The sequence below is a fragment of the Penicillium canariense genome (genome assembly GCF_028826845.1).
Source record: "Penicillium canariense strain IBT 26290 chromosome Unknown utg000001l_segment0_segment0, whole genome shotgun sequence".
NCBI lineage: Eukaryota > Fungi > Ascomycota > Eurotiomycetes > Eurotiales > Aspergillaceae > Penicillium > Penicillium canariense.
The window spans coordinates 6,566,436-6,577,604 of record NW_026622728.1 but is presented as its reverse complement, the minus strand read 5'-3'; the positions used below and the strand labels follow the sequence as shown (position 1 = coordinate 6,577,604).

At 49.2% G+C, this 11,169-nt stretch overlaps 4 protein-coding genes across 4 annotated transcripts; 2 read left to right on the top strand and 2 right to left on the bottom strand.

The window, feature by feature from the left end:
- Positions 1-1,129: 1,129 nt before the first annotated feature.
- Positions 1,130-2,453, bottom strand: N7482_002246 (trafficking protein particle complex subunit 13; the record flags this gene model as incomplete). Its single annotated transcript, XM_056684371.1, has 5 exons — positions 1,130-1,420; positions 1,551-2,069; positions 2,129-2,252; positions 2,314-2,320; positions 2,387-2,453. 5 exons carry the CDS (start codon positions 2,451-2,453, stop codon positions 1,130-1,132), a joined length of 1,008 nt encoding a protein of 335 aa, XP_056547977.1.
- A 495-nt stretch (positions 2,454-2,948) lies between these two features.
- N7482_002245 (RING finger protein) lies at positions 2,949-4,780 on the top strand (the record flags this gene model as incomplete). The annotated part of the gene is made up of 7 exons (XM_056684370.1): positions 2,949-3,292; positions 3,351-3,517; positions 3,608-3,669; positions 3,741-3,985; positions 4,051-4,172; positions 4,525-4,667; positions 4,721-4,780. 7 exons carry the CDS (start codon positions 2,949-2,951, stop codon positions 4,778-4,780), a joined length of 1,143 nt encoding a protein of 380 aa, XP_056547976.1.
- Positions 4,781-4,972: 192 nt separating this feature from the next.
- N7482_002244 (RTA1 domain-containing protein) lies at positions 4,973-6,767 on the bottom strand (the record flags this gene model as incomplete). Its single annotated transcript, XM_056684369.1, has 6 exons — positions 4,973-5,222; positions 5,478-5,589; positions 5,747-5,792; positions 5,870-6,374; positions 6,423-6,517; positions 6,564-6,767. 6 exons carry the CDS (start codon positions 6,765-6,767, stop codon positions 4,973-4,975), a joined length of 1,212 nt encoding a protein of 403 aa, XP_056547975.1.
- An 843-nt stretch (positions 6,768-7,610) lies between these two features.
- Positions 7,611-9,239, top strand: N7482_002243 (fungal specific transcription factor domain-containing protein; the record flags this gene model as incomplete). Its single annotated transcript, XM_056684368.1, has 1 exon — positions 7,611-9,239. The coding sequence occupies one exon, from the start codon at positions 7,611-7,613 to the stop codon at positions 9,237-9,239; it is 1,629 nt and encodes a 542-aa protein (XP_056547974.1).
- Between the last annotated feature and the right edge of the window lie 1,930 nt (positions 9,240-11,169).

The window sequence follows — 11,169 nt, the reverse complement described above, 5'->3', positions numbered from 1 at the left end:
AGCTTGGTCCATATCTCAAATGACCTTTCTTAAGAAGGAGGATCCTATCTTACTTTCATAGCGGTTTCATGACCTGTCAAGTGTCCTCTGAGAGCGGAAGACTAGGCGGTAGAGCAAAGGTGGTCGAAAACTTATGACACCACTGTACACCCTAAACTATAGAACAATGCCACGTCCTTGAATGTACACCGGAATGGCCTGTTTCTATTGATCAACACCGATCAGTTGGGCAGTCAGAGGCCACATCTAGATGGATCTTCGAGCCCGGTCTGGAACACCGAGAGCTGAAAATCCGGCCCAGTGCATTGGATCCCGGTTATCAGCGATGGGGGCGACGGGTCTAGACTCTGCCCCTCCGCACAGCCTGGACCATCACTGGTCGATCACTCGCCGAACTACTGTATACATGCCCTACAGAGTAGCCACACCTACCCAAGACAACACACAGCGGACAGCTGATATGTACATAGACGGAGAAATACTAAACCAGTCTTGGTTTTGGATACCATTGATGACTTCGTCCTTGGGCACTTACTGTACCGTTGTACTTCAAAATTTCATTAACCATACCACTCCACTTCGCACATAAGGTGTCGAGGTACTCGACGGCAAAATTGTCGCATCTAGAACCCTCATCCCGGTCCATAGGCTGGCCACATCCTGGGCCGAACTATCCACTCCCACACCGGCAACGGCTGTGTAACATTTTCATCGAAACGCAAGCACGCAGCTGCATGGCAAAGCCGCCTTCCGAGCCCCATGACGGTGGCGCCAGGCCCAGGGCCAGGGTCATCCGCCGGCATTGCGGCTCGGCACTTACTGATGAACACGATCGCTTAATTAGGATCAATGGATGGGGTAACTACCGACAGGGCAAGCCACATCAAGCACATTCTCAATCCGTCGCAAGAAAGCACCCATTTACTATTCTTTATATCCAATAAGACAAAAACACACCCGCAAATTATGTACGGCGGCATCGTCATACCAACCCCACCCAACCTCGCGCCGAGATCCACCCCTTGCACCCAGCACACTTGTGTCCTGCACCCAACGCGGCTGTATGCACCAGAGACTCGGGTTACATGCCGTGGCCCCGCGGGAAAGAGCCCGGTCATCGGGCCATGTTTCAAGCGCGTTTCCGGCTCATCAGGTTGCCCGTCGTGAGGAAGCCCTTGTCGCCCATGGCGCCGCGCCATTCGATCGACAACTGGCCCAGGGTGGCGCGTCCGTCGCGCCGCAGATCCTTCTGCAGGGCGTCGAGGCCTTCCGTTCGGCTTTCCTCTTGCTCCACAAGGAACGCGACTTGCAGGACGTCGCGCGGGTTTAGGGTGGGCGGGCCGGTGGAGGAGTCTGGACTCGTGGCGTCCCAATTGAGGGATTGACATTTAAAGGGTGGTCTGGGGTTTAGGCGAGTTTTCTTGAGGAGGGTGTTAGCTTGGGCCAATTCCATTCATTACCTGCGCGTTGCAGCGCGCTCCTCCATTCGACTGTTCGGGTCCGCAATTGCATGAAAAATGGGAATGAAAGAGGAAAGCTGGCTGGCTCACCTTAACAACCACTGCTCCGTCCCCAACATTCTCCAACTGCGCTTCCAGGGCAAACCGAAGCAGTCGTGTTTTCCCATACGGGCCGAGTGACTTATTTTCCACCTCCAATGGAGGCAGTTCCGATGCCTTTGTCCGCACACTCAGGCATGGCTGCGCAACGAACTGATATAGCTTGCGGAAGGTCCGGACACGGCCGCTAGCTGCTTGGGAATTTTCGCCAATCCGGGTCTCGGTGTAGCTGACACTGACAGCAAGAATATGATTCCCTTCCTCCTTCAGATCATACCGCACGATCTTCTGGAGAGACTCGCCGATTTGTAGGCCGTCTGATTGGGCCAAGTCACTAGGTGGGTCAAGGTCGAGCGTTGCAACCGACGACGGGGTTTGCATTTCGGCGACGATGCGCACGGAGGTTACCACGCGACCGGTTTCGTCGGGGGAGATTTCATTGTTTGCACTCAGGGTGCAGGCGAAGGTTTCGCCGACGTAGACCGATCCGAAGGCGGGAGGGAGGGTGAGCTGGTTTGTGTCAGCAGAAGCTACGTAGATGATAAACAGGTCGCTAGATTTCGACTTACACTAGGTGTAAGTATAAATTGCTCATCGGAACTGGCGGAAGGATAGCTCAGGGAGGCTTTGGGAGAGATCTTCGTATTTGCCGCGGGGAGGGGGGATTGATATGACAGCGAAGGCCGCGAGAGACTAGCAGAGGTCAGAGAGCCGTTATCAATTGGTGGTTGCTCTTGAGCAAAGGCTGGTGTACCGTAACACTGTTGAACAGGCATAATCATTAGCATCATCTGGACTCCATCATAGTACTCCGGGGGGTTGCATACCTTTCAGGGAAACCGCATGGGGTTCCTTCGGGGCGTCAGCGCCCGACGCAGCTCGCGGGCGCGCCATGGGCTCTGTGTTTGTTTCAGGATAGCTTGTTGTAAGACGAGATTTTGCACTGCTGTCCCAACGGGCATTGTAGTCTGCTTAACGAGTCATTTTGGCGGCAGTGAGCTAGGCAGTTGTCGCGGGCGAGCCGATAACGATAGCCCCGGGACCTGGAGCTTCCTTATCAAACAATGCAAACATCAAGAGAGTACTCATGCTGTTTGCCTCCTTCATTTTTCCCTTTCTTCATCGCTTTGTCTGTCAAGAAAGTTTCAGTTTGCAGTTCTTATTCTTCCTCCTTTCCTCTTGGGAAGCGGGAAGTCTCTTTCGCACGTCTGCTGTCTCTCACTGAAGCGGATGACGTCATTTCCCCAGCTACACTATCTAGTGAATATCGTTCACTTGTGAGGACATCTGTCTTCCTTGATCACTCCCTCTGCCTCTCTCCACTCTCCATCCTGTACACTGAATTCTGGAAACTGCACTGAGCTCCTGTGCCCCAAAGAACAGTCAACTATGAATACGGTTCAACGTGAGTATGCGGGGAACCCGGATAGCTCATCCACGATAGTTCCCCGTATCTCAAAACCCCGTCGTGTGCGCAAGAAGGTCACTCAAAAAGCCGAAGACTTGGACTCCACGGGACTTACAGCTAGACCTGGGAAGGGGGCTCCAAAGAGAAAGGCCCGCAATGTGCTTGCACTGTCCGCCGATTCAACCGGACCTTCTCCAAAGAAGCCAGCGGTTCAAGGTGACACCAATCTGCCTGGAGGTCATGTTTACGAGCAGCGTCCCCGCAGATGGCGAAATCGCCCACCTCAAAGCTACCTTGAGCGACTGAAGCGAGTCAGCTTGACCCGGTATGTGTAATCAGCATGAGCCCAACCATTTTCCTGGTCAACTAAACATATGCTGTAGGATGTTTGTTGTGGGTCAAGTTGTGGGTGGAACTGAAGAAGATCCTGAATTCCACTTCGACGTGGTCGGGTCTACTGGCAACATCTACAAGGTCGTTATCGGGAAACAACCCACCTGCGACTGCCCAGACGGCAGGAAGGGCAACCAATGCAAGCACATCTGCTACGGTATGTCTCTCACAGCCCCACAACTCCTAACTCCTGATACCACCCGAATTTTATTATTATGAATATTCTTACTGATGGCGTACTGTAAAGTTCTACTCAAAGCGCTCAAGCCTCGCCCCGAGCTCCAATATCAACTCGGCTTCGTGTCCTCGGTAAGTATTTGATTGCCCAAGGATGCTATCCTCACTTGGGACTTATCAGTCTGACATGGTTTCTTTGATAGGAGCTGCGTGAGATGTACGAGGGATCCCCTCTTAGTCGCATCAAGGCGACTGCCACCTCAGACCAAGACCACGATGGCAAACGCAAGCCTGTTGAGGGCGACTGCCCAATTTGCTTCATGGAATTCGAGGCCAAGGACGAGACTATCTGGTGTAAGGCCGCCTGCGGGAACAACATCCACAAGGCCTGTTTCGATCAGTGGGCCGCCACATCGCGCGCGCAAGGCCCCGTCCGCTGCGTCTACTGGTGGGTTTGGCTCTTCTTCCAGAGTCTCATCTGTCAATTCAACAACTAATCCCATTTCATCACAGTCGCACGAACTGGAAGTTTGACAGTGATGATCTCGATATTGAGAATATTCGAAAGACCGGCACCATCGGTGCGGACGGCTACATCAACGTCGCAGAGCGGTTTGGTCTGTCGCCTCAACGCGGTACGGGTTTATCCCTGTATTTAAAGCTCCCTTTCTTTCTTTCTTTCTTCGCGGCGTGTTCTTCTTGGGAATTGCTGACATTGGCCATTATTTGAGCAGACTATTCCGTGTACTCCTCTTTCTCAACTGCCCGACGATCGTTCTACTCTGGGTGGGATGTTGAACGAAGATGAGGAGCCTCCATCGGACTAGAGTCGTATGTCCGCTCTCTCGCGACAGACTTGAAGGTCTGTATACTGCTGATACATCACGATTTATGCTGAGGAATGGCATTCGGAAAGAAGGCGTTTTCAAGGACATGGCGTTTGATGATTGCACGATTGTATGCTTAGGTTGTATGAGTGATACCCAGTTCGAATCATCTTTAACATGATTACTACGTATTCCCAATGGCTCATCGTACACTACCCGCCAATGCTTAGGGGCGGGAAACCAAACTTCGAATTGGTAGTCATTGATGCCTTCAAGGATATTGTCGGTCACAACCGTGAATTGGTCGGTAAAGCTGTCTATTGACATCAGCGCTAGACCTTAACCAATGCATGTAGACATACAAGATGCTTACGTCCGCCCAAGGGGTTAATGAAAAGCCTTCAGAGTGGGACTAAGGTGACAGGGATAGGTAAAACCATGCTGCAGATCGTGAGATTTCAAAAAGCTGGAAGCTAACTTTAAAAATGAGAGAAAGATAAAAATCAATAATTCATGTGAGGAGAGTCCAGTTCTTTAGTGGAGTGCATAAAAATCCAATTTAGAAGGGTTGTGTGGCATTCATATCGCCCGCAATCGATTGAATGAGATTAACCGGTGTGGTTCCGAGGTATTGAAGCCTCAAGGTCCTGTAGCTCCTCACAATGTGCGATTTGGAACTTAATATCTCGATCCATATCAGAACTAGCGTGTCCAGGCATGGTTGTTTCGGTTTTGATGGCTGGGATGTTGGCGCAAGTGGGAAGTGTATTGCGCGGATTTTCAGGCGAATTCCTTTCATCATTTGCCCTTGCATCTGCGTCTGAGCCACGTCGCCGCGTAATACACTGCGCGACCATTCTAGCTATAGCAATCAATAGAATACAGATGGCTATTCCAGTGAGGAACCCGCCTATCATGAACAAAATCCTTGTAGAAGGTGAGAGTTGTTCATCAGTGGCAGCCATATTGAGTTCAAGCCCAGGTTAAACTTGAAAGCTTTGCAGGAAACGAGTCTGAAAAATATAACAAGATGAAGAGTTCGAAGGATAAGTTGGAGTGCACACATATATACGTTACTATTACGTAGCATAGACTACGCCATAATAGAATCACCCATCGCCGAGACCTAATCCGCCAGGCCCAACCTTGAGCACTATAGCATCGTTTCGCATATCTAATATGGGATTGAACGGGGGCTTACGGCCCAGGTTTGCGTAGTGAAGGGCTACAGGCCATAGTCAGAATGACCAGAATTAGCAAGCTCCGCGAAGTAAGGCGAGAAGAATGGCATAGTAATAATATTGACGGTAAGGCTACCGCTTCGGGTTGCGATTGGCTCCTGGAGCACGCCCTGAGCAGCTCCCTGAGCATCCTGAACGCACCCTGAGTGCTTATTCTCTCATGTTGAGTGTCTTCGTACCGAGCTACCTAACACACTGTTGTTATACTGAGGCATAACAGATATTTAGAGATTATTCTGTTCTCATAGCTAGGCACAGCTATACCGACAATTCCATCGAGTTGATCTCGAGCTTTTTCTCCTCGTGCAAAAAGAATGAAGGAGAAAAAATAACAAAAGCCCCAATCCCAACAGCCATCGGTACCATGTCCAAGCCGATGAGATATCGCTCCGTGTGCATCAGATGACCCTTCCATCCATCCGACAGCTCGACAATGCGATATCCATTGCGGATCAGTACCATGAGCGTTGATACACACAAAGCTGTCATTACTGGCCATCTCGCCTGCGAGGCCAGTGTTCTCCTTTTTTGTTGTCGGAGGATTACTCCTACGAGGAGTACGACAAAAATGACCGTGTTGCTGAACTGGAAGATAATTCCTGAGCGCATAACGTCACCCCCGTGGCTAAGTTGTTCGTAGTCCTCTGCGCTTGATACCAGGACTCCTCCGACAGTCTGGATGGCCAAGGAGATGATGTCGCAAATGATAAATCCAACCCAGAAAATTGTGGATGGAATAGGGAAGACGCGGGGGCTAATCTTATCGATTCTGCTTTTGTTAACGCCTTGTTTCTGAGTCTTCGGTCAATTCACTCACAGCTTGCAGAAGAGAACATAATCCGCGGCAGACAGGAAGACAGGGCTGACGATGAGACTGCAGATTTGGATCATGAAAGCCATCCAGCTCGTCGGCTTAGGCTGATCAGCAATTTCTTTTTCAATTAGAATGACAACTCACGGCAAAATGAGCCCAAAGGCGCCCTCCCCAGCCGATTGCCTCTCCCAGAGCGACAAGCACAAGCGTAATCATCCAGTAGTGCTTATACGGCCCAAATGCCAACTGCAGGATGCATATGATCATTGAGGTACTAAAGAATATAATACCGAAGAGCGATGCCCGTTCGCTGGGCAAGTACCCATACATATCAACGTTTTGATCCATGGTCAGCGGTTTCGTTGATTGATCTGATCTCCATCTGACGACCGAGGAGACCACCGAAGAAGAATTATATATGATTACAAGGACGGATTTCCCGCCTAAAGAGCTAATCAATTGTGTACTGGTGATATCAACTAGAAACCCCCTTTTTGCTTCTGCCTGGAAAGTTTCTGAAAAGCGACCGCGAAACCTCCGCATAATCTCCGCGAGTGATACGGACACACCCCGTTTAACTAGCCTGTGGAGAACATAAGCCCGCTCGACCGGGAGTATACATTAGCATGAACTTACCTAAATGACTTGACCTCTTTTGGGACTCCATACTCAAGGGAGTCTCGACACTACCTTAACCTGTCTCTGGCTTCAGATTCCATTATCTCCACCGGAAGTAGTCCGTACATACCAATGCGGTTAGACCTTTCGCCGCGGCACTCCCATCCAAGTCCCGCGCTTTCTCCGCCTTCCTCTCACCCCGTTGAACTCGCCCACTTGACGGAAGTTTCTTCAAGATAATCTCCAATGGTGCTAAAACGAGGATTGGAACGAGTATCATGCGATTTCTGCCATCGACGAAAGATCAAATGTGACCGATTATTGCGCGCCAGACAAGGCATGGCTACATGTTCGCAGTGCGCCCTTCGGGAAATACCATGCTGTCTTGATGACTCGGATGATGTTCGTGTTCGGCGGCGCCGCCAATTCACCGCTCGCGGAGGTAATGTGAAAGTGGGTGTCGGAGAATCAGAGACGGCTCTGTCTAATACATCACCGGGTAACCGAGGGAATCCGACCTCGCAGGTTGCTTCGGAATTAAATTCCGTCTCTCTTTCCCCAAAAGATGGCAATATGGCACTATCAAATTTCCCAAACGGCCTGTTTGCAGATGGGCCATTCGAACTAAGCTTTGACAATATGCTTTTTCTTGACCAAATCTTCATGGGTAACTGCGAACCAACAGAATGGGACAACCGCCGACCAAGCCAAGACCTGCAAGATCCCACTTCCACTTCCGATAACGCCGAGACCGACGACCGAGAACAGTTTGGGCGGGACTCTACCTTTCCAAATGGGATGCTTGATTCATTTTCTTGGATGGATGACTCTACAGAGTCGGCTATTTGCACTGCAGCACTGCATTCCTACTTCGATTTTGCGGCCCCATATCTTCCAATTCTCCTCGCGGATGCGTTTTGGCGGGATCATCACGCGAGTCGGTGCAGTGAATCACTTCTGTATGCTGTTGCCTGCCGCGGTATGCCCTTCACTGAAGCACCAAACAAATGGGATCTTCAGCAACGTCTTGCGTGCAAATTCCGAGAGACATTTCTCATTGCTCGAAGCAACGCATCTGATGATGAATTCATCAGACTTGATGATCTTGAAGCTCTGGCGCTTATGGTGAATTTCGAATACGAAGACGCTGGCAGTCTACCGCTCCTTTTGAACCTAGGGAGGCTTTTTCTTACGCACGAGTCGCTCGTTTTGATGACCATGCACTATCGAATTCTTGATCATGATACCACTGCTTCAACTACGTCAGCAATCCTGGCAAGAGCTAGCGAGCGTCGCGTGCTTCTCTATTGGCATATCTATGGACTAGACGCATTTCATTGCCTTGACCGCAAGCAAATATCGCGTATCTCAAATAACGACGTCGGCAGCAAAGAGAGTCTCTCGCAACTTGATACCAAGGACTATTTCGATGCTATTCTTGCCCTGGCTGTTATTGCCCGCCAAATTACACAGAGTCTGTGTAGCCCGCTCGCAAAACGTCAAGGCGTCGAACCAAATGACGTCCACGATTCATATGAGCAACTCAATCACTGGAGGAACAAAATCTGTCCGCAATATCTACGGAGGTACAAAGATAGTGCAGGTAGACTAGCGCCCATTGACCTCAAAGAGCCAAATTCCAGTAGAACGAAGAAAAACACCCAGCTTTATCGCGCAGTCTTATGGGCTCTAGAGCTGAACTGTCTATTAGAGATTGAGAGCTGTGTCTCAGATTACGGGATACAAGATAACAGAAGCTTGGAGGCAGAGATAACCGCAAGGCGAGTCGAATATGCCAGTTTACGCGCATTGAACGACATGGTCGATATATGTCGGTGGATAAAGCGGCACGAGACTCATAATCAAGATCATGAGCGACACTCGTTAATCGATCTCGCACCCTCTGTTTTGCGCAATATCTGTGCGGGCATGTGCTTTTGGTCCTGTCAACGCGGCATTGAGCTTTGCAACCGTGGTTCCCCAACTCTGCTGCGTTCCACCCACGAGAACAATGGAGATGATGGATTCAAGCGACATGTCCAAACCTATGTTGAAACAGCACAGTTGTTGCGAGATACAGCAGCGACAGCGACATCACATCAAGATACGGCACAGATCCTTGAGCGCATTGACAAACAGCGAGCGCTACTTGATTCCAGGGTGGGTGATCTCCAGACTCTCCGCCAGCCAACTGTTCTTTAATATAATTATTTGGCGTCTTGAGGAGTTATACCAGCATGTTGTGGGCCTTTCTCTTATACAGTATCTGCCTTCACTCTTATCAATACAGTCCGCCTACGTGCCTTTGTCTCCCTCTCTCGCTCGGATTGCGGGTGGATCTGAACAGGACTGCAAAAGCCAAGAAAATAAAAAATCATCATTCCCTTACTAAAATTAGCCCTCTTCTGCATAAGAAAAGCCTTCTGTACTACGGTATGACTGGCGGGTGTAGAGGTAAACTGCGCCTATGGGAAGGGAGGAGTGGGGGGATGGAAAAGCCTACAGGCGTGCAGATAGATTCCATCCATAATCATCTCTCTCCATCTCCTCCGAGTCCCCGTAGCCGGTGCTCGTCAGCATTTATTAACAGTAGTAATCACAACCCGAATGCAGTAGAACAGGGCGTAAATTAATCTCATCATAATGCATTAATGAATTCCTAGGCAACATGCCGCCCACCTGCCAGTGGGAAGGGGTTGGGCTAATCGCTGGCGGTACACGATATATCTCCAGTGTTTAAGCCCTTTTTTGGTTTTGTGCCCTTAGTGACTTCCATCTATTCCGGTTTATTCCGTTTTGTTTTTGATTTTACAAATAGACAACGGGAAAATGCACATTTTTTGATTTCAGGATTTCTTCAAGTGGCTTCTCATCTGGTGATATCCAGGTGCTCAACTTGAAGATACCAGCCCCCTCTCACCATGTCGATGAGATCGGACCTGCGAATTACTATATCGGGCTAGGTTTACCACGTTCGGCCTAGAACCCCAATCCATTGGAGGCAACCCAACTTTTTAACCAGCCTCCTTTTGAGTTCCTTTCCGCATTCCGAAAAACACCCTGATTCTCCAAGACCTTTCCAGCCTACTAAGTCTCTGGGGCTCAGAATGGACTCGAAAAAACCCTCCGATCACTCCGTAGCATCGGCTCAACAGGCACTAAACGTTAACCGTCGTGATTTGCCGACTCTGGAGCGCTTTTTGGTCAAGCTTGGCTTTTTTGACGAAGCATTTCTCAGGCTGTAAGAGCTCTACATAACCCTAATAGACTAGATTGCCTACTTATCTTATACATCTAAGTATTTGATCACTCTCATTTCATCACCATATCTATTCGAATATCTGATATGCCGTCTGTTTATGGAATGCGGTAACGACACTTGCCGGTCGTACGGTAGCACAGCGTCAAAGTGCATAGATATGGTTCTAGTGCTGTACTTTGCCCGGCTGTTTTATTTGGGCTGGGCGCGCAAGAGGCAACTAGCAGCTGAGGATAAAAGTGTTACTTCAAACTAGAGAATTTCTGAGGCTAGGATCGAGCAAAAAGGACCCAATAGAATGGATTGGAGATACTCGTGAAGGAAAAAACCCTTGACTATGGTGGAACTTTTTTTTTCTGTATTTCTTGTTGTGTCTTTAATATATCTCTTCTGATGAACACCAGACAGAGTATATATTAGTACAATTAGATGTCCAGCTATTCTAAACTTTACATAGATATTACTAGTACTAGGTATCCTGTTCTTGAAAATCTTTTCACAAAAGATGAGTCTTTGTGATTAGCATCATGTTGAGGGGAAGGGAAATACATTTTGCCCTGCCCCTATCTAAGCTTCAGATTTAAGTCCGGTTTGTGATTGTGGTGCTTGGCGATGCTAGTTTTAGCTTGGCCAGAGATTTCGAGCGATAAAATAACGAGGCTGCACTAACGTGCCCAATAATATGGTGAGACATTTTCCCAAGTCGTTGGGACCCACATATAGGGTGAGGACCTGAGGCTGGAGCTTGTTTTTCACAGTTAACGATCCCGTAGGGTCCACGTGTCTCAGCGTTCATACATTCAACAAAAGGATCGGCATATCTAGTGCATGAAAAAGAGCACTAATCTGCATTTATAAAGCCAAGGCAAACGC